Source organism: Rhamphochromis longiceps, linkage group LG1 (genome assembly GCF_057381845.1).
Source record: "Rhamphochromis longiceps isolate RC_006_pf linkage group LG1, R_longiceps_female_GT1.1, whole genome shotgun sequence".
In the NCBI taxonomy this organism is placed as follows: domain Eukaryota; kingdom Metazoa; phylum Chordata; class Actinopteri; order Cichliformes; family Cichlidae; genus Rhamphochromis; species Rhamphochromis longiceps.
The window spans coordinates 29,377,404-29,399,828 of NC_140557.1; the positions used below are offsets into that span (position 1 = coordinate 29,377,404).

The following is a 22,425-nucleotide window of genomic DNA, read 5'->3' on the forward strand; positions in this document are numbered from 1 at the left end:
TACGCCCACAGTGCCACTGTTTGACGTGAAGATGATCATCTCCAAATTCAGCAAGTGTGTTGCTTAAATGTGTATTTAATCAAGAAAACATTACATTTCCACTTGTAAAGCTGCATTAAAACTGTGTTTAAAGAAATCTGGATTTCACCCCTGCTGCGCCTCAGGCTGGATTGTGTTCAAGCTGACTGGAATGACTCGCAACTCGTGATCCCCCATTCTTAGTAGCACCAGACTTTAAAATGTCCCCCCTCCCAATAATCTCTCTTTGCAGCTTGCAGCCGTATGTAGTGTTAGATGCAGCGCTCACAACCAATTTTAGTCCTTAGTACATTTCTACAAGCTTGTAAAGACACACATGCGTCCTTGGATTAATCGCTAATTTCGTATTTATTTTTTTGTTTTATTTAATTTTAAAATGACCATGGGTACTGCTGTAGCTGTGCAGAAAAAGAAGAGAAAAGATTTTATACCTTACTTTCTGGGATTTGTAATATTTTTGTATTGCACGGTCAGTCTCCTTTCAGTAACAGCAAAAACAGCACAGGAAAGTCACTCTGTCAGGGTGCGTCGGGCCGTGGGTAAGCATATCTGAAACAAGTGCGTGCGGGATTTTTGGGTTACTTTGTAACATTTTAGAGCTGCCACAATAATCTGGGGGAGTTTTGTTTTATAGTGACAATCTGTTCAGTGTGTCATGAGTTATGTCACGGTAATAATGTGTGCGTAATCATGTGGCATAGCAACTGTGGCAATGTTTGCTCTACTAATCGTCGTGTGTTATCGGCATGAAAGACCGTGTAACTGCCATGAAAAGAGATCTAACCATCTTGGCAGAGCGCTCTAGCAACTTGCTGGCTTCTTGGGGTGACAGTTTGTGTGTATGAGTTGTTAAGAGTCGTTATTAGAGTCGGTGCTTTCGTCTTTTATTTGATAATATTCTCGCGTGTATTTGTCAGGGGCTAGATTTAAGAAGTTGAAAATAGGTATTATCACACAACCGTTACTGGAGGCGACTGATTCATCCTCATCCCAGTCTCCATAAAGATAATCTCCCTCAGGCTTTCTGTACTGACGTATTCGACCAAAATGGCCAGACTGAAACTTTTCTGTACAATTAGATTTTAGTTCACTTTACTAAAATGTTCTAAAATATTTTTTCTCCCTTATTTTTGAATTAGTTTACTTTAACAGCCTTGATTTGAATGCGTGTGCGTGTTGTTTCTGCTGTTTTAGAGAATGAGACAGAATGCATCCCGCCACAGTCCTCCGAGTTTCCTGAAGGCTTCTTCACAGTGCAGGAGAGGAAGGACGGAGGGCTCGTCATTTATTTTATGCTTATTTTCTACATGCTTTTGGCTGTCTCTATAGTCTGCGACGATTACTTTCTGCCATCATTAGAAGTAATCAGTGAACGTAAGTTCTACATAACACACACGTTTCCAATAGAACATCTGCGTGTAAGGTGTAGGTGTAGGCTTGGGTGGATGTTCTCATTGTATTTTTGCACTGTGTGATTATCAGAGTAATCGGGATTTATAACAACAGATTCTAACGCAATTTCTTCATTTACAAGGTGGGAGCCAAATCTACACATACAGTGTGAGGAAATATTTAACTTACTGAACATTTTAAGTAATAAATAAAGCTGTTAGTCAGTTAATCCTTTGGTATAGTTAATGTAAACTAGTAGTTTGGTCTTTGCAAAGTCTACAAACATTGTGAAAGTTTTCAACTTTATGCACCTATCCCTCCAACACCTAAGTATATTTTATTTTTTTTTTAAAAACATATCCTTTTTTAATAGACGATCAAACCATGAAATCAACTGACTGACTAAATAAGCCCACAGTGGGCGGATATAAAATGTAATATCACAGACCAATCCTTAAAAATAAATATATCAATCTGTTTTTAATGGGCCATTTGAGGAGGGATTGTGCTATTGTTGAACAAAACTGTGCATTATATTTTTTGTGTGTGTGTGTGTGTTATTTTGGACCTCTCTCAGGTCTGGGATTGTCACAGGACGTAGCAGGAGCCACGTTTATGGCAGCTGGAAGTTCTGCACCTGAACTAGTCACAGCCTTCCTAGGTAATCACAAACTAAGTAAAAACCTAATTATGACATGATAACCCCAGTATGATCATCTGTGTCCTTGTGGTGTTCCCCAGTCTGACATAGTGACTTTACTACATGGGAACAAAAAGGAAAAGTGTCCTTGAACTAGGCTATTTTAACTTTCAGATCTTTATTTCTTTTCCCTGTCATGCTTCCTCATTGCTCCTGGCTTCAAAGCTAAAATGTGCTCTTTACTGTCAGGTGTGTTTGTGACAAAAGGGGACATTGGGGTCAGCACCATTGTGGGATCGGCTGTCTACAACCTGCTAGGAATCTGTGGTGCCTGTGGACTTTTAGCCTCTATGGTACATTCTGACACGATAACACATAAGATACAGACAAACATTACACCTCTGCTAACTACTTGTGTGTAGCAGTTGCACTTTTGCTCAGCCAAAACAGAAGGATCGTTGTGTTTTATGAGCCTTAAACCTCTTATTTTTGTTCGCTTTATCAGGCTGGGCGTCTCACCTGTTGGCCACTATTCAGGGACTGCCTGGCATATGGGATCAGTGTTGCTGCTGTCATTGGGATTATTTCAGATAACAAAGTTTACTGGTGAGTGTATTTGTGTGTACTAACTCATCATTACATGAATCATCTTAAGACCTTTCACCACATACAAACAGGGGTTGAATTTGGGTTGTAAAAGACTTTGTCCTTTTATAAGAGACTCTATTTTATAACCCAAAGGGTGGTAACAAGATACAAAGTCATTTACAGTGTTTTATTGCCTCTTGTGATGTAGAGAAAAACAAATTAAAAGAGATCACAAAACAATTTGTACAGTGCAGGTATTTACAGGTTTGTTTTTTCTTTTTGTTTTTTATGGTACTGTCATAACTATATCCATGGCTAAAAAAAAAAGCAACAACAATTTGGAGAATTACACATGGAGAATATGTTGAAATAATCCAGTGGTACAAAAGCCACTGAAAAGTATGTTTTCTGACCTTAATTGAGGGAAGTGAGACCTGCAGTTTTTTAGATGGTGATCTGGGTTCTTTTGTGACCTCCTGGGTGAGTCATCGAAGAACTCTTGAAGTATTTTTGGTAGGCTGGTCACTCTGGTGAAGGTTCACCACTGTTCCATGTTTTCTCCATTTGTGGATAATGGCTCTCACCATGGTTCATCACTGCTATTACTTACATTGACATAATAATTGAAAAGTGCATTTTGTATTTACTCAGGTTATCTTTGTCTAATATTAAAATCTGTTTATGTTCTGAAACATATAAGTCTGACAAATATGCAAAAAAAACTAAAAACTCAGGAAGGGGACAAATGCTTTTTCACAGCATTGTATGTTTTATTTACAATATTTTTCATTTACAGTATGTCAATGAACTATTAATGCTCAAACTGTGTAATTTGTTGACAGGTATGATGCTGCCTGTCTCCTGCTGGTCTACGGCGTTTACATTGTGGTTCTGTGCTTTGACCTTCGCATCAGTGAGTTTGTCCTGAGGAAGCTGAGCCCTTGCTGCACGTGTCTGGGGTCAGGTTCGTGTGAAAAGATTGAGACACAGCGTCTGCTGGGTTGGAATGACGACACCAGTTTGCGAGTCCACAGTCGCTCCAGAACAGACAGTGGGATCTTCCACGATGAGTCAGGATACTCTCACCTGTCCCTCAGCCTACACGGACTCAATGAGATTCCTGAAGGTAAGGCGCACTTCTTAGTGGCACAGTAAAACTGCTTTCCTTCAACGCCACTTTGAGTCATTCGCCTTCGTGTTTGATCTAGGAGAGATGTATGATGTATATTCTCTCATACCAGCAGAGCATAAAAGTGTCTTTGCCGTCCCGGAGAGCGACATGAAACGGATTCTGTGGGTACTGTCCCTGCCCATCATCACTCTGCTTTTCCTCACCATCCCTGACTGCAGGAGAAGGTTCTGGAAGCAGTGGTTCGTGATCACTTTCCTCATGTCAGCAGTCTGGATCTCAGCTTTTACATATGTGCTGGTGTGGATGGTCACTGTAGTTGGTAAGATGGCTGTTTTAACTCTGAAGTCTGTAATAAAATTCTGTAGTTTTCATTAAACTTTTGCAGATTAGCTACAGGTGTAAATGAGCTCATCACCCACTGAGCCACGGCAGATCACAAGTGTTGAAACTTGTGAGAAAAATGTTGGATTTGCAGAGTACAGTCACATGTTGGTCTGCTGGTTAATTCCTGGGATGCCATTGTCTAGGCAGGTTCAGAGGGGGTCTGTTGTAGCTCCAGTGGGCCATGTGCCTAGCCGGCCACAGCAATTAACAGGGGGCTCACCCCTAGGGAAACACAGTCACACGAGGACTGAGTGTATACAGGGCTTCAAGAACCCCTCCACCTTCCATCTACAAAAGAATGAACTATAGAACTATATTCCAAGTTCAGGGTAAAAAGGCAATATTATCATGTGACAGTGGCAGGTCTACTTAATGTATAATGAGATTATCCAATAGTTCTCAGAAAGGCTCACATGCAGGGAAATACCAGGCATGTAGGCTCTGCACTGAATTGGACAGTACAGAGAACCCAGTCACAGTTCACAGGCAGGATTGTAAGGATTCATTTAAGGTGGTGATTAATATTGGTGAGTTATTTTCTGGATCACTTTGCCTGAAATTTATTTATTTTCCTATGATGAATGTGGATTCTGGATAATGGACAATGTCTAATAATGGACTTAATTTTCAAAAAGAGAAGGAGCAGATGTGCTGTTTATTTAACTTGATAATAGGATTTCACATTCTTATGGAAGATCCACAGTACTATGTACTTTTGAGCCACCCCTCATTTCTTGATATTTAGCTTAGGTTCTTGAGAAATAGTTCCTTCAGTTTTCTTCAGGTCGAAGGTTTTCCTTAGCTGCTTTTTCAGTCATTTTCAGCGCTTCTACCTGACCCTTTACAAGGGAATGTTTCTGTTGAGCAACTTAACCCTGACGTATGAGTCATTCAAACAAAAAAAGTACCCAACCTAAGGGAAGAACCAGTGTTGTGTCTACACATTACAGACGACTTCGCAGAGAACCAATGTTAATTTGTATTTTTAGGCACTTTGTTACTAGCAGCCTGTCGCAAAACATAATTTGTTCACATTTTTCACTGACTTGACTACAGAAGTGGTATCTCTTTAGTTGAGAATGTCAAGAAGCTATATTTAAGGCTGGAAAACAGGGAGAAAAGTCTCCACAGCCATCTGTTAAACATAGGGGAGGCTCTGTCATGGGTTTGGCGCTTCATTTCAGTCAGGTGTGTTAGACACAGAAATTGTACTAACTGTTTTTGCCTGATATACTGCATTTCCATTAATCTCTGCACCTATTTCCCTTGCAAGACATAAAAAAAATGTGTAGTAGTTCAATATTTTTGCACAACACTGTATCTTGAAGTTATTGGTAGGGTAATCCGACTTTGTGTTGGCATTGTGTTTATGCAGGTGAGACCCTTGCTATCCCCGATACTATTATGGGACTTACTTTGCTTGCTGCTGGAACCAGTATACCTGACACTGTGGCCAGTGTGATGGTGGCCAGAGAAGGTAACACTAATTTCCAGTTTCATTAACTTCATTTAAAATTCCTGAACAACTGCTTGCTGTACATTTAAACTTCCACAGCTTGTTCACTCAAAATACAGGAATGTTGAATTCTTTAAAATTTCAATGTAAACTTTTTTTCTCTCTCTCTTAAGGGAAAGCCGATATGGCCATGTCCAACATTGTGGGCTCTAATGTGTTTGACATGCTGTGCCTGGGTTTGCCTTGGTTCATCAAAACTGCCTTTGTGGACACCAACAACCCTGTAGAGGTCAACAGCACCGGACTGGTCTTTATTTCCTGCACACTTCTCCTTTCAATTGTCTTCCTTTTCGTAGCCGTGCACATCAACGGATGGAAGTTGGACTGGAAGCTGGGAATCGTTTCTCTCATCTGCTACATCCTCTTTGCCACTCTGTCCATCCTGTATGAGCTGGGAATTATTGGGAATAATCCCCTAAGGCTGTGCAGCGACTGAGATCTGACCTTCTCAGGACTAAAGCCATATTTTCTGAGTAAAAACAAAAATGTTAAGCTTTTAAAAATGTACAAATATCAAGTTGCTACGGCACGCATACGTGATGGTCACCTCAGTGAATGATCTATTGTTAATATATTTTACCAAAGGTGGCAATGTTCCTAGGATCATTCTTTTGGGCGTGTACACCAAGATCCAGACAAGACCAGTATCATCACAAGGCCCATCTTCACATTGCAAGACATTCCCTGTCTTACATAAGGGTCATGAACAAAAAGCTACTGCTCCCACAGGTTTACTGCAATTTCCAATAAGAAAAGAAATAAAAGGTTTAAACTGAACTCATCTGGCCTTGTCCTCCTTTTTAAGAGGGTGGTTGAGCTAAAACAAAGACTTATTTCTCTGATAAGCTTTTATGAGCGAGAAAGAATGGTTAGAGCCATAAATAGTTAAAAAAAAAAAAAAAAAAAAAAAAAAAGAAAGAAAAACTTTCCACTCATCTTCAGTTCCCTAAAACTGTCACGCATTTTTTTTCCACAACCAAGTTTGCAATGCTTGCGTGGACTTTAGACACTAATCTACCCTCAGAACAAACCCAACAAAGCTTAGTTCAAGCTAAGCACAAAAACCTTCCAAAAAAAAAGAATTTGTTCAAAACTGTAGCAAACCTAATTCAAATAAAAATAGTTTAAAATCCCGTTTTAATCTGTAGCTTTGATGAAATCTTTCTAACAGCTTGAGGACACACTGTTATGCATCTTTTTTACAGCACTGATGTCTAGTTAGGTGTCCGTATTGTATTCCCCTGACATACACGTGCCATAATATAACTAAAAACAACAAACAAATCTAAACAAAACAGCTACTTTTGGCTGTATTCTTATTAACAGGTCGCCGCAGCAGGTAACTCAGTTTGTCAGGATTATGCCAAACCCACTCGCGATCTAACTAAAAATACTAAACTTTAAGCTTGAAGGTTTAAATACTTGAATATCTTTTTGTTCCTATAAAATAAGCGCATACTGAGTTTCATCTGTGGACTATTGTGGTATTTTTTTAGATTTGAAGATGCCAATGTAGAACACTGTTCTTGGAGGGTGGGGGCAGAACTACAGCAAAAGTTTAGACAATGAAGAACAACTTCGAGACTTTGATCTCAGGAGAATTTACAACCACCAAGTTTAAAAATTACAAACTTTATTTGGTCAAATAAACTGTCTCACAAATTAAAAAGGGTTTATAAAACAAAATAGCTATGTAGTTTACATTAACAAACAAAAGGACGAAAGAAAGAAACAGTTTACACGTGAAGATATGAAGTAATTGTGTTTTTAAAACAAAACAAAAGATCATTGGCAAGGGGACTGAATGTGTACGTGTTAGCTTCACTTCTACAAAGGATCTAGGCGTTTCGATCAATACGGACGTCCACCTCTCGGCCATTTATCTTGGTTCCATTCATCATCCTGCAGGCCTTCTCGGCACTCTCTGGAGAGTCGAATCTCACCGTTCCGCATCCCTTCGACTTTCCATTCTCCATCTTGATTTCTGCAAACATTACCTGACCTGTAGCAGAAAAGAATGAGCAACGGCTGAATTTTGAAAGCAGAATCTTTAACAAAGTGCTGATTAAATCTTAGATATTGGTCTTTGTTTTCAGCGATCAATTGTGGTGAAATGCCAAAAGTGCTCCAGTGGTTCATGAATTAAACAGAATAATTAATTCAGTGGTCTATAATAAGCGAAACACTTACCACAGTGACTGAACTTGTCTTTCAGTTTTTGCCATGTCAAATCATAGGACAGCTATAAAACAAAAATATACTTCAGTCATTACATTAGTCAGCATTAACACATTTACAGCTGGACCTTTGTACATAGGGCTGTGCGATATGACCAAAATCTCATATCCTGATATTAAGACATCTATCGTCCGATAACGATATAAATCACAAAAATTTAACATTTTCTATAAATTCTGTGAATCTCGGGCAGCTCGACTTGCGTGAAGTGTTTCCAGCTGGGCGTCGCATACCTGGAGTCGAGTGTTTTAACTGATGCATGAAACTATACATTTTTAGACATAAGTTGTAAGGGCCGCTGTTTTCTTTGTGAGTATTTCTTACACGGCGTGCTGCGTGTGAAAGCCTGTTCTAACGTTTGAGTCTAAGGTTTATTTTTTTTAGCACCTGACGGCTCTTTTTTGCTTCCTAATCCGTAAAACTGCATCTTTCACGTGATTCAGTTTATTTTGAAAAGTCACAACAGGATCTTGAGCTTTATTGTGAAATGTTTATGTGGAACATAAACAAGCGGACACGCGGTGGTTTTACCGTCGTTGTTGCTAACGACAACGCATAAAAACAAACGCTTGTCTGTCTGTAGTGTGGTTATAAATATAAGAGAAAGTGAGAACTTTAAGAAATTAATATAGCCACTACAGTGACCATCAAAATAATGAAAAAAATATTGCCGTAAACGTTTATTTTGCAACACCACGAAACAAACGATAGCGTAAAATGAAACGATAAGACGTTTTTATATCGTCATCCGATATATATCGTTATATCGAACAGCCCTATTTGTACAGGAATCAAACATGTCAAAGATGACATTGAACTGATCATAAATCCTCCAAGCAAAAATTAATGATTCATCAAAGCACACCACATATTATTAATAACTTTGCGTGCTTATGCAGCTATCCAATCAAAGGCCCAGCAACAATATATTTAATGACATCTAATGAACGTTTATCACGTTAAAGTTTAACTGATCATGTTAGCACAGCGAACTGATTAAAGAAGCAGTAAATTTAGATACACAAATGTCTTGAGAACACATCTAAACAAAAGAGGAATGATGGGGGGGTTACAAGAAATTCTAACACAAGTGATGTTTGCTAAACCTGGACCTTTGAATTCCCCTTTAACATTTTAAACTTTGAGTGGCAGCATACTATAGTGCTTGCACTATGACTACTATCACTATCACGACTGACTGTATAGGAAGATAAGGATGTCCACAGATGTAACAGCTCTGAAAAGCAGAATAAATGAACATGGTTTTATTTCTGCTTACATTTCGCACAAATATCTGGCAACCTCCTTTGGACCCTGAGCCTCTGTCCGACATGCCACCACCCATGTGGCCCGGCCCCCCGCCTCCATAGCCACCAAAGCCACGGTTCATGTCCATTCCTGACATTCCCAAACGGTCAAAGCTGGAGCCCATTCGGTCCATCGACATATTTCCCATTCCCCCACCTGAGCGCACACACACACACACACACACACACAGAAGTGCACACAAACAATTTAACCTAATGCACAGTTAGGTTTTAACAGGGTCATGTTTGCAGTTTCCTGCACTGCTGCAGAACTACAAAGCCTCATGACAGATTTCTGTGAATTGGGACTTTTAAAACACTTTGCACCGCTTTATGAATAGATTTTTATTAACTTATTCTAATAAAATGTAACCGAAGTGTATCTAAACGGTGCAGAAGAGGATTGATTTTCCACTTCCAAACTTGCTATCACAGAAGCCAATGTCGCCATGACACTGTTTATACAGTGGGTGCAGACTCTGTACCAGTTTAAATAATTAGTCACCACACTGCACGAAGAATCAATGGGAAAACTTCATTCTTTTGTGAAAAGAAAACATTTTAACTACTGACAAACCACTATACCCCTTTTTAGTCTCTAACAAACAAGTAATTGTCGATCTCTGGGAAAATAAATACCATAGCATTTGCTATAGTACAGGCAGCAGTGTTCTGAATACTTTCAGTCTAATAATTTAAACAAGCCTGGGATGAAATGGAAAAATACCATAAGGCTGGTCAACCAAAACTTGACAACTCCATCATAGATTCCATCTTACACTGTAACTGTAAAGATTTTCAGGTTTGTGTGGGTTTTTTGGCATACATGAAACAGAGAAAGTGCATATTTTCTCTGTGGGTTGCTGTGGCCAGCCAGGCCCTCTGCTGTTTTTTTCTTGGTCTTCAAAATGCATCTCTTTTCTCCAAGTACTATATTTTCCGCACTATAAAGCGCACTTAAAATCCTTTAATTTTCTCAAAAATCGGCAGTGCGCCTTATACTCTGGTGCGCCTTATCTATGAATTCTGACTGTGTTTACTGACTTCGAACCAATTTTATGTGGTACACGGCGCTCAAAAATCAGTCAAAAAATGTTTTAGTAGGACTTTGCTAAGCTACGAAGCCGCACTGCTTGATCGATTGTCTGAGCGTTATGGCTACCGTAATCAGGAGCCTCACGGCTCATAGTAATCTGGGTCCAAAACCCCGTCTGCGTCAGGTCCCAAACGAACACTGTGTAAATACTTTCATCTTTAATAAAATGATCAGTGTTGCTGCTTTACCAGGTGTAACAATTAAGTTTAACATCCAGGCATCCATGAAAACAGAAATTATTAAATTTAACGGAGTTAGAAGTTAGCAGATAGTTAGCTGGCTAGTTTCGCTAGTTACCTAAACTAGCGAAACTAGTAGCATGTTCTGACTGAGAGATTTCTGGGCAAAAATAAAACGTACAGCTCTGCTATCACTTCCAACATGAATGAAGACAGAAAACTACACAGCAGTGACGTTTGTAGGATTACTGAAGTTGGACTAGCTGGTATATGATGCTGTGCTAGTGATCGCTAGCGACACAGATGTTAGCATAACAAAGCATAAAACAGTGGGCCCTAAACTCCATCCGCTTCAGGTCCCAAAGTCAAACGAACACTGCAGCATCACTGAGAGTTAAAAACTTTCTAAATTCTTTCATCTTTAATAAAATGAGCAGCGTTGCTGCTTTACCAGGTTTAACAATTAAGTTTAACGTCCAGGCATCCATGAAAACAGAATTTATTAAATTAAACAGAGTTAGAAGTTAACTCGCTGGTTTCGCTAGTTACCTGAACATGATATAGCATGTTCTGACTGAGAGATTTCTGGAAAAAAATAAAACGTACAGCTCTGCTATCACTTCCAACATGAATGTAGAGAGAAAACTACACAATAGTGACGTTTGTAGGATTACTGAAGTTGGGCTAGATGGTATATAATGCTGTGTTAGTGATCGCTAGCGACACTGCTATGTTAGCTTACCAAAGCATAACACAGTGAACCTGGAGAATGAACGCTAACCTTTTTCCACTTGATAAAAGTTCCCGATGGTTTTTTTTGACAAATACAATCGCATGGAAAATTGATGTAAACAGACCAAACTTCAGTAGGGAAGGGGAACAACTGAGATGCTCCAGCCACAATATGAGGTTAGTCATTAATGTAAGATAAGATAACCTTTATTAGTCCCACACGAGGGAAATTTGTTACAGCATAAAGCGGACAGTGCAAAGTTACATAGCAAAAATGAGAAAAACACTAGAAAAATATATACTGTTATTCCGGTGTTTATAGAGCAGCTACCAGAGAGAGTAATCTAATTCATACAAAAAAACCTGTTATATCTTATTCTTTATTTATGTTACCAAAAATAAAATGCGTGTGGTGACCGAGTCTGTTGTGACTCTTAATAAGTAAGACGTATTAATACACTACTTTCTTAATCTGTGTGACAACCATGACCACACGTTTCCACACCCACTGCTAAGTGTATGACAGTTCAGGAGATTAGGTTGCTGTAATCAGCCATAAAGATCTAAGCTTCTGTTTCTCTATTCAAATGTTATCCTTTAGGAAGCCTGATATGAGAGATGTTACTTATGTTATAGCAGGAAATACTGTTAATTTTGTTTCATTTTTTTTTATTTTTCCATTTTTATCAATTTACACTGTTTAAATTCAAGTAAAAGAGTTACATTTTACCAAAAAGGTCAGACTTGGAAAAGACTAAATATATTAACTACTGGAAGGAAATGATGATTTGGGGGCAGCCCAAACTTTAAGTAAGAGTACTGTTGTGGAGTCTCATGTACCTTTAATTACTGAACAACTGCTATAAAAATGATAATTTGAAACACTGTGTATTAAGATTTTTTTTTTCCTAACCTGTGCCTAATCCAGTTCCCATGTGCCCCATGCCACCACTGCCCATGCCTCCTCCAAAGCCTCCACCTAAAGAAGAGTGCAAGTTGATGCAAATTCGATTATACCACGATGCAGTAGAACTCACAGCCTCACTGAAGTGAGAGTATAACTTACCCATTCCTCCAAAAGAATCCCCAAATCCTCGATTCATTGGCATGTCACCGTGCCCAAAGTCCCGATCCATTCCACCCATTCCTGATCGGTACATATCTTAACACCAAAAATACAATGAAAGAGAAACAAAACAATCAACAATAAAACGAGATGACACATTAGTTACCAATAACAAACAAGAAAACCTGATTTTTGGCCCACTGAGGGTAAAACAGACTTACCTCCCATTCTGCCAACTGGTGCCATGTCCCTCCCTCCAAACCCACCCATACTGCCCATGCTGTCCATGCCTCCAAAGCCTCCACTTGCACTACTCATTCCTATCGAAAGCAGAAGAGAAAAAGAAATCTCCTTTGTTAACACCGAGGTAACCATGGTCATTCAACAGGAAAGAAACTCGTAGGTAGCAAAAAGCTCACCTCCCCCAAGTCTGTTCATTCCACCATAACCTGATACATCCATACCTGGCAAAGACAAAGGAACATCGAATTACAAGAAACAGATGTAATTCCATAAAATTTACAACGTAAAAGCGCTTAAATATTATCTGGACAGAGCTCTGATCATTTCATTTCTTTGCACATCGAGGCTAATAGAAAAACAGACACTGGTATGTTGCATATATGTCAGTCTAACTTGAACACAGTTAATATTGCCTTGAGACCCTAATTTGATGATCAGCTAGTGGAAATGTAATTCTGTCGGATAAAAATTGGCTTGTAAAGACAAACTGTTGCAACTCGGCATATATACGACACACTTTGCACTGAATATAATTTAAACCTAATATCTCAAAAGGTGACTGACCTCCAGGTCCCATAGCGCTCATGCCGCCTCCACCACTCAAGCGGTTGGCATTGATGGGTTGACCTCCTGGCCCCAATCCCATGCCAATACCACCTAGACCACCTACACAAAGAAGAAAAATTCCTTCTGTATTGTCTCCAACCACAAGAAATGCTCAAGACATACTTCATACATACTAAAGGCACACTGCCATTTTGGTGAACAAATTATTTATTCATTCACACACCATCTTGTTAAAATGCAGCTGTTCACTTCCTGTTCTGGTAAGACGCGTTTACTTGATTAATGATAATAAAACTATTTTTTTTAAATTACGTTTTTTGCTTATGATAAGGGAATAACAGCAAACTCACGTGGTAACTGAGGTGCTTTTTCTACTTGCCGAAAGTCTTCAACGGGTAGAGATTTCTCATCCTGCAAGACCAAGCATTTTTCTTTGCCCACATATTCACATCGTCTGCATAGCTTAAAGCACATTGTAACTTAACAAACAAAAACAACACACACGTACCATTTTTACGTGCATCTGCCTGTCAAAGAGCATCTGCCCATTAAACATGGCTGGAATCAACATCAAGGAGAATGCTGTGGTAAATATTGTACAGAATAAGTTCTTTTTCTCTTTTTGTTTCTTTTTTAATTAATACTTAATTATAAAGGATACAAATGGCCTGCACAGCTTCCAGTGGCTGCTCAAAAGTCACTGTTCCCATCCCACGGCTCTTGCCATCTTTATCTTCCTTTACATCTGCTCGCTTCACCACACCGGCCATACTAAACACCTCTTTTAACTTCTTCCACCCCACCTTAAAATCCAGCTGTTGAACAATAGAAAGACACCAGTGCGTTTAATAAACAGGAAAAAAAAAAAAAGATTACTACACAGATTTGGAAACTGCTATACCTCCATATCAGTGACAGCCATACTGTGCACACTGTGTGGTAAAGATGGCACAGCAGCTTTTGTAGCCGTCTCTTATGGAGGGTGGTGACGGTGGTGCAGTGGGGAGTTCATTTCCCATTTTCAGTACGAAGACAAAGTAAAGTGGATTATACTACTGCTTACGGTAAACAGTAAACATTAGTGGATGGATAGCACATGAAAGGAGTTAAAACAATACTACCGTATGTCAGTAGTTATCTAGTTATTTTCGCTTACTTAGGGGTCTACTAACTCTTTTGGTCGGGGTAGAACAGTGGTGCAGGGTTTAGCACTGTCACCTCACAACAAAAAAGGGGTTTGAATTCACCGGCCAGCTAAAGCCTTTCTGTGTCTGTGTGGGTTCTCTCCAGGTTGACCGCCCTCCCCCAACAATAATTCTAAATTACATGTTTGTGCGTAAACAGTTAACGGTAACTGTAATGGTGAAAGTGGATTTGCTTGCTAAACAGTTGTAGCTACAACATATACACATATCATAAAAACTTTTTTTTTTTTAAATTACACAATGTTTAGGCCCAGCTGAAGCTCCATTAAACTCTGGTGGGCTGCCAGGCTTAAAATAGACTGGCACAAATCCTGTAGAAACATATGATTGTGGACGTATTTCACAGCTGGTCAAATATTTAATTAGTAATACTAATCTCTGGTGCCAAGCTATTAAATTACTTTAAAGCCTTCACTATGTATACGAGTGTGCTTGGTAGATGTCTACAATTGCACAGTGATAATTAATGTTTAATAACATTTCCTTACATTAGCTACAAACACAGTGTTGCCAAGTCGCCCAGCCTCCAGTGCATGGATGACTTCAGGTGGGATGTTAGGGTTGTTAGCAATGGAGGGCGGGAGGTTCATCACACCAGGCCCCATGTCCTGCCCACGGCCTCCCTGTTGACCCCCTCCCATGCGTTGCAACACACGGCGGGCATGCTCTCCATCAGGGTCCTTAAATAGAAAACATTATGATAACATTTAAGAAAAAATAAATAAAACTAGAAAATTTCACAGTGTCATTTTAATTTAGTGGTACATCACTGGATATTTTCAGATCTGATGTTAACAAAAACATATGTAATGTAATAATGCTACATCATGGTTACCACCACAATCTTTTTATGACTGCTTCATATGCCCACAATCAACAGAAAATAGCAACATGAGATCAGCTTTTCTTAAAAAAAAAAAAAAAAAAAAAGAGAACAGCTAAATATAATCGGCAATCTATGCTTCTCACCTCCTTGATGTTGAGTGGCCTTCCACTCAGGTCATGTTTATTCATAGTTAATACTGCCTTCTTCACAAACTCCTCATCTTTGAACTCCACCACACTGTTGAACGAGGCAAACGGAGACGCCACATGAGTCAATGCGAGCACAACATATAAAAACAAAAGTTGTTTCTTTGAGAAAAATAGGGTTTCTTACCCACACCCCTACGAAGGTGGCATCACAGGAGTTCAGGAGTCACAGAAGGAGGGAACAAAATACAGTTAAAAACAAGATATTACAAACAAAAACATAATATAACATCTCAACTAGTTTTTAATATGTTTTTTATGCATGTTGGCCATATTTTCACTGCTGGCTTGAGCCGGCTGGTTTTTAACTTTACTGCAAACAAGAAAAAATGCTGAAAAAAAACAAAAACAAACAAACATCACATTTCTTAATAATTAAAGATATTACAAGGAGAAAAATATCTAAACAGTAATATATAAAGGTTGCAGTTAAAATTAAAAAAAAAAAAAAACTAAAAAAAAAAACAATCACATTTGTCAGTAATATTTAAACATTCTATTATTTTACCTGAAAATATTTAGGTTTTGAACTGGACATTGATTACCACGATAGATGAAAAAAGCAACAACAAATGTATTTAGTACATTGTTTAGGATTAACAAGTTGTGACTTTAAGAGAAAAAATGTGTGGTTCATCTTTAAATCTATTGCATCATTTGTTGCCATTTAACATAAAGACATAACAAAAACAACTACGTGGTCTTTTGCAACTGCTTTGTTCCATTAAACAGAAAGCTTTGCCATATAACAGAATTGTAAAATAAAATTTTGAGACATGAGGGTCAATCAATAAGACCAATCACACAACCCCGCATTTCCCTTTGGAAAATGGCCAAACAAACAAACTTTTAAACCAATTGAAATGACAACAACAAAAGCAAAAGTATACTCTTAGATGAGTTCATTGGCTACATTTCCAAAAGTCAACAGGACATCTCCCTTTCAAATGAAAAATCAATCATTAGCCATCTTTCAGGCTCTAAACACAACCTATAGTGTCTCCAGTTCATTTAACCCAAAGGATCAGAGCCTAAAAGAGCACTACATTATTGAGAGCCTGCTGAGGGCATTTAAAACCTCGTGCAGCAATTTGGCCACATCACTTACCCTTGACTTTCCTTCAGCATCCTTAAAGAGCTCCACGTATGTAACCTCACCAACTACATGAGACATACAAAGGGAAAATACCAAAAGAACAAAGGAATTTAAGTCACCAAGTCTTCAAATCACCGCTGGCCTTGGCAATACAGCTACAGATGGAGATGTCCCCATTGATCAACAGCCAGCCCAGACCAACATCCCACCAGACAACACCATGCCTTTCTGGGCAGTGACTGAGACACCCAAAGGCCAAGGCCAGAAAAATAAAAACAAAAACAGCAAAAAACAAAAACACAGCTATATTAAACCTGGGAATTTCAAAATTCAAATCAAAAGACTTCAACGTGATCAGTTTAGCAACAAATTCCATTCAAGGCAGTTGAGATGTTTAAGCTGTCCTTTGACCTTTCAAAATATCTTTTTTGGGAACTCTGTATTTCATAAAGTAAAACATTGGAATATTTTTCATTGATACTAGCAAGATTCACCTTAATGCAGATGCAACAAAAACATTCAACAATCAAAATATTCCTTGCTGGATTGAGGTTACATTTTGGAGCTGACAATCCATTAAAACAAGTAACAATGTAACTACGTAAATCCTACTTTTTCCTCACATACATATCAGCCCAAGCTAAATTGGTGCCCATCCAAAAATAAATACATAAATAAAAGAATTAAAACTCCAATAACCTTAAATCACAATATGGCGGTTCCTTAATATCTGCACTAAGCATATCCACAAAAGCTACACACAAATTAGCTGGCGTTAGAAGCAAACGTTCAAGCTTGTAACAAAACAGAACAAAAGGTCAAAATCTTCTTTTCAGCTGAAGAGAGAGGCAGAGGGAAAGACGCCATACCCATCACTGGGTAGATTACCTTTATCACGCATTAGATCTTTAATTGCCTGCCACTTCATATCATACGGGATATTGCTGATGAACACTCTGTTCCTATGAGCACCCTTCTTTTCTCCACCATGTTTGTCTTTGTAGGGATGGTAGCGGCCTCCTCTTCTGCCTCCAGAGGATTTCTCTTTACCATCATGCTTTTCTTTGGGGGGCTTGCCTTCTTCTTCCCTACAAAATACAGAGAAGTGCAGGTCAACATCTCTAAACATCTTCCACAGATCACTGGGGCATCAAATTAAAAATCTACCCTTAATAAATTTGTGAGTAATAGCAGACTCATCTTTTGTGATTTGCTTTAGAAATTTAATTTATACCTTTTTTAACCTTATACATACAAAAAACTCTACTCATATTAATAAATTCTATAATATGGATCTAAAGTAATAATAATAATAATAATAATAATAATATCATCATGATCTAAAATAGCCATACCCACAAACAGCAATATGCATGCATACGTGCTAGACAAACTTTGGATTTCTTTGCGTGTAAATGACAACTACGTGAGTAGATGAATGCATAAACAAATTAAAAGACAAGTATTCATGCAACTTCTGATTTCAACCAAGTGTGACATTTTATAAATCCTTATGAAAATACAGCACACATTTTAAATGAACTGACACTTTAATGCGTATAGAGCACTTTAAATGTATTAAGCCTGTATAATTTTTGTGCAACAGCGCGGAGCCATTAGCAGCTAACCGCAGGTTTGTTAGCATAGCATAGCGCAATGGCCATGAACAATTTCATTAAGATTAGAATGGGTGCTAACTAGTAAAAGCACAGCTTATTTTGCTTGTGGTTAAACCTAATTAATTTAATTAAAGTAAGGCTGGCTTGGTGGTTACTAGCGCTGAATTTCAGAGTTTCGTTAGCTTTAGCTAAATATGAAAGCACAACACAATGGAGAGTAGCACCTAACCGAGAATGACCCATTGCACCAGCCTTGTAACATTGTGGCCACAGTTTATGGAGATGCATATATACCTTAAAGTCTTACATTATATTTAAATTTAACACATATACTTCGACGTTATATTTCTTACAAGAGATTGGAGGATTCTTTGCTAACAATAGCTAATATTCAAGGACTCCATTTTAGCTAAGCTAGCTAACAGCGACGCAGAACGACCGGATAATATTACAACTTTTTAACTCACATTTTCACACCGTTGGGTGTTTCTTCAGATGTCTCGTCGGGTTCCGACTTGACTGATTCAGAAATTTCCTCCTCCTGTGGTTCCTCTTTAGCCGTTTCAACATCTGCCATGTTGATGTTTATTTTCCCCACACACAACGCAGGATAACTCGATCGCTACGCAGTTCAAAATGTGCTGGGAAGATATGTGATTCCAACGCGAGATTTGGGAGCTGTTGCTAGGCATCGTCGGAGAATTGAATAGTATAGGTGTCAATGGACACGGGTGAAAAGAAAAAATTAACTCCTGTAAAAAGAATGTGGACGCGATTTCTCTCTAAATTGAGAAGTGAAGAAAGTAAAAGCTTCTAATGCAGCGATTCTTACCTTTTTTCTTATGTGCCCCACTTTATTTTAGCAGTAAAAAGGATTCCAAATTGAGCAATACCATGAGCAAACTTTTTTTTGTCCACCAAAGCCATTTTATACATGCACACAACAGCGTGCGAACAAGCGTCTACTAAAATGAAAATCGTTGGATACTGTGAAAATGTCTTATACAATATAGTGCAAAATATTTCTTATAAAGTATTATAGAGCAACAACTATTTTATATGCGTATATGTCCCCTTTCCAGATAAAAAGACAAAACAAAAAAGAAACATAAATTGGGGTGATGTTCGGGTACAGAATATACAGAAGTTCAGTGTTATAGAATCGGTTTAAACTTTCTTAAAATATGATCCAATAAAGCTCCAAGGACCATCAAGCACATCAGGTCCCAGAGAATTGCCTGCTCCACTAATTTGATCTCCATAACATCTTTATGGCAGCTTTCCATCCTCAAACTGTTTGGTTTGTGTAGCTTTAAGTTTATTAAAAATGATCTGTTTGCTGGTTAGAAAGGCCAGTGCTATAATACATTTGTTTTCCTGTTTCAGACATTGTAATTCATAAAGCAATACCAGTATTACCTATAAACTACAATATTCCAGGCAGCACACTCACGGTGTCAGACTAAAATGTCCCATCTTATTGATTATCATACAGAGCCAAGTCTATTCATCATTCCTGAAACTATTGATTAATGCACTTTTACTCCACTGCAGGAATACTTTCAATTTCGTCACACAATCAGCTTTAACATTTGAAGAGAATCTGCTCAGCGAGCCCTGAGGAGATTCCACCAGTGGAGAAATACTTTGAAAGCTAATTTTTAACATCACAGTTTAAAGTTGCACAGTTGTATAGAACTCGTTGCCCAGCAGGTCTGTAGTCCTATAGAAACAGTAAGGTGCTGTTAATCGAATGCACTTGATTAACTGATCATCAGTAAGTGTGAGCACCTGCGTAAAACCAAACATTTTCACTTTTTGCTTATGTGTAACTGTCAGATATGTGACAATCTTCCCAGGAGTGAATGACCCAGTAAATTCACCCCAAAGTCAGACGATGCAATACACAGTAATAGCATCTCAGAGTCTACATGTCTTTTGTCATGTCCAGACCAGACAGTGGAGATGTCTGAACATAATGTAGAGCACAATTTTTGGTGAAAACCAAGCGCAGCAAATCACCACAGCACTGTGGTGGAGGGGTGGTGATCTGGCCTATTTTGCAGCAACAGAACCTGCACCTCACAGTCATTAAGTTTGAACTCCTCTATAAGCCAAACTATTTTAGAGTCAAATGTGAGGCTGTCTGTCTGACAGATGAAGCTGAAATTGGGCAATGATTCCAAGCAAAACAGTAAATCTACAAGAGCATGGCCAAAAAAGGCCCAGTTAGAGCCCAGACCTCAACCTGATTAAAATGCTGTGGCAGGAACTTAAGAGAGCTGTGCATAATTGAAATCCTTGCTAACCGCAATGAATTGAAGAGACACACAAGTTAGTTATTGCTGTTATAGGTGGTTCTACAAGCTACTCAATCATGGGTTGTACTTTTTTTTCCACACACTGCTTCTGCATTTTGGTTCAGCAGCTACAAATAGAAAAAAAGAAAAAAAAAATATATATATATATATATACATATATATATATATATATATATATATATATATATATATATATATATATATATATATATATATATATATATATATATATATATACCTCACTGCTTTGGTTTTGGCATACTAACCACTAACTCAAAAACTGACTTGTAAAAAAAAACCACTTTCACTTCATTCAGGAAGAGCTACACGTAGGAGTGACAGAGTACAAGTTGCAAACAACCGTACGTCTGGCTGACCTGTAACTGAGCATAGGTTAAAATTTAACATACAGTGAATTGCATGCATCACTCTGTAAATGAAAAATCAGATCAGTAAACTGATCCTTCATTTCCTTGATGGCATAACATCCATTTCACAAATGATTGGTGCACAATTCATACCATGCCTGCTGAACAATCACTAATCGATAAAGTATCACATTTACTTTTACTATTATTGGAGAAAGACCTATAAATTAAAGCTGGAGTGTGAGTACCGAATGAAAGTAACAATGACGACAAAGTATTTCATGTGTAGTGGTTTACACTAACAAGCAAAAGATCTCTGGTTCAGTTTTGCCAAATCAAACATGTGAAGTGACCCCTTGTGAATAAGGAAGCAGCTAAAAGTCACATCTGCACATCCTAAAATGAAAGACCTATGATCTAAGAGACACAGTCTCTCCAGTGCGTCCTGGGTCTGCTCCAGGGCCTCTTCTCGGTAGCAGTGCCCTCTCAGATAGACCTAGAAGGCAGCCTAGTCAGATGACCGAACCACCTCAACACAACAAATATATTACTTATAATAATAATGGATTGCATTTATATAGTGCTTTTTGAGACCCTCAAAGCGCTTTATAATTCCACTATTCAGTCACTCTCACATTTACACGCTGGTGGAGGCAAGCTACAGTCGTAGCCACAGCTGCCCTGGGGCAGACTGACAGAAGGGAGGCTGCCATATCGCGCCATCGGCCCCTCTGGCCAACACCAGTACGCAGTCGGTAAAGTGTCTTGCCCAAGGACACAACAACCGAGACTGTCTGAGCCGGGGCTCGAACCGGCAACCCTCCGATTACAAGATGAACTGCCAATTCTTGAGCCACGATCGCCCTGTGTATTTGTGCAAAAATGTACCAGACCTTTTCTTTTTTTAATGAAAATAAAATTTGATTTGATTAACTTGCAGCTCCCTGGAGAAGTAGTATTTGCAGCAGTTTTGTTTGACGGGGAAGCCAACTGGAGTAATTACAATCTTTGCAAATCAGTCTTTGTACTGAGACGGTATAACCCCCCAAAAAGACATTCATTAAAGTTTCTCTTAGAGCAGTTTAGAATAATTGTTTTACAGTTCTCAGTATCAGCCTTTCTCCTGATCGCTTGGATAATATTCTAATATGCTTTATGCAACAAGTTAATGCCTCAGCAGTTCCTCTTTCACCTTGATACACAAGTAAAGGTGCATTTAATGATATGATAAAGGCAAGTAATTGAACTTCTGATAATTTTGACATGAATGGACTTGTGAAATCCTCTCTGCAAATTTGTTATCAATCAATGGATTGATAATAACATGCAGTTTACATGCGTTTCATCACTGATAGCCACACACTACTCCACTGTATCTTCACAATAGCACCTCTTAAGAGACTTTCATTTTAACCTTTGGGCTTTAAGTTGATAAGAACAACAAGGTAAAAAGACTAATGATGAAACTGCCCGTGCAGTGTGGCATCTAAATTGCAAACACTGTCTGAAATACTGAAACAGGCTGCCTATTTCTACCTGAATACAGCAAAGTAATAACAATAAGTCTAAAAAATAGCTGCTGATCCAAGAAAAGCAATACTAAAATTTACACTGCAGAGGCACGAATCCAATATGAAGGAACTATTCCCATCTAAGGTTGCATCG

General features: G+C 38.5%; 2 protein-coding genes across 3 annotated transcripts; one reads left to right on the forward strand and one right to left on the reverse strand.

Moving 5' to 3' along the window:
- Nucleotides 1-258: 258 nt before the first annotated feature.
- On the forward strand, nt 259-6,480 carry slc24a5 (solute carrier family 24 member 5). Of its 2 annotated transcripts, none has more exons than XM_085405095.1 (9): nt 259-578; nt 1,234-1,413; nt 2,009-2,092; nt 2,321-2,424; nt 2,577-2,677; nt 3,502-3,785; nt 3,901-4,110; nt 5,551-5,652; nt 5,805-6,480. In XM_085405095.1, exons 1-9 carry the CDS (start codon nt 416-418, stop codon nt 6,125-6,127), a joined length of 1,551 nt encoding a protein of 516 aa, XP_085261221.1. In that variant the 5' UTR covers nt 259-415; the 3' UTR covers nt 6,128-6,480. The 2 variants fall into 2 exon arrangements, with proteins under 2 accessions (XP_085261221.1, XP_085261229.1); XM_085405103.1 differs by having other exon boundaries at nt 3,904-4,110.
- Nucleotides 6,481-7,307: 827 nt separating this feature from the next.
- myef2 (myelin expression factor 2) lies at nt 7,308-18,723 on the reverse strand. The gene is made up of 17 exons (XM_085405114.1): nt 18,539-18,723; nt 17,341-17,540; nt 16,465-16,517; nt 15,484-15,491; nt 15,294-15,387; nt 14,813-15,004; nt 13,781-13,934; nt 13,628-13,677; nt 13,470-13,530; nt 13,117-13,218; nt 12,729-12,773; nt 12,531-12,629; nt 12,310-12,405; nt 12,157-12,222; nt 9,209-9,393; nt 7,882-7,933; nt 7,308-7,693 (listed from the first exon to the last, which is right to left on the reverse strand). Exons 1-17 carry the CDS (start codon nt 18,646-18,648, stop codon nt 7,530-7,532), a joined length of 1,731 nt encoding a protein of 576 aa, XP_085261240.1. The 5' UTR covers nt 18,649-18,723; the 3' UTR covers nt 7,308-7,529.
- Nucleotides 18,724-22,425: the final 3,702 nt, after the last annotated feature.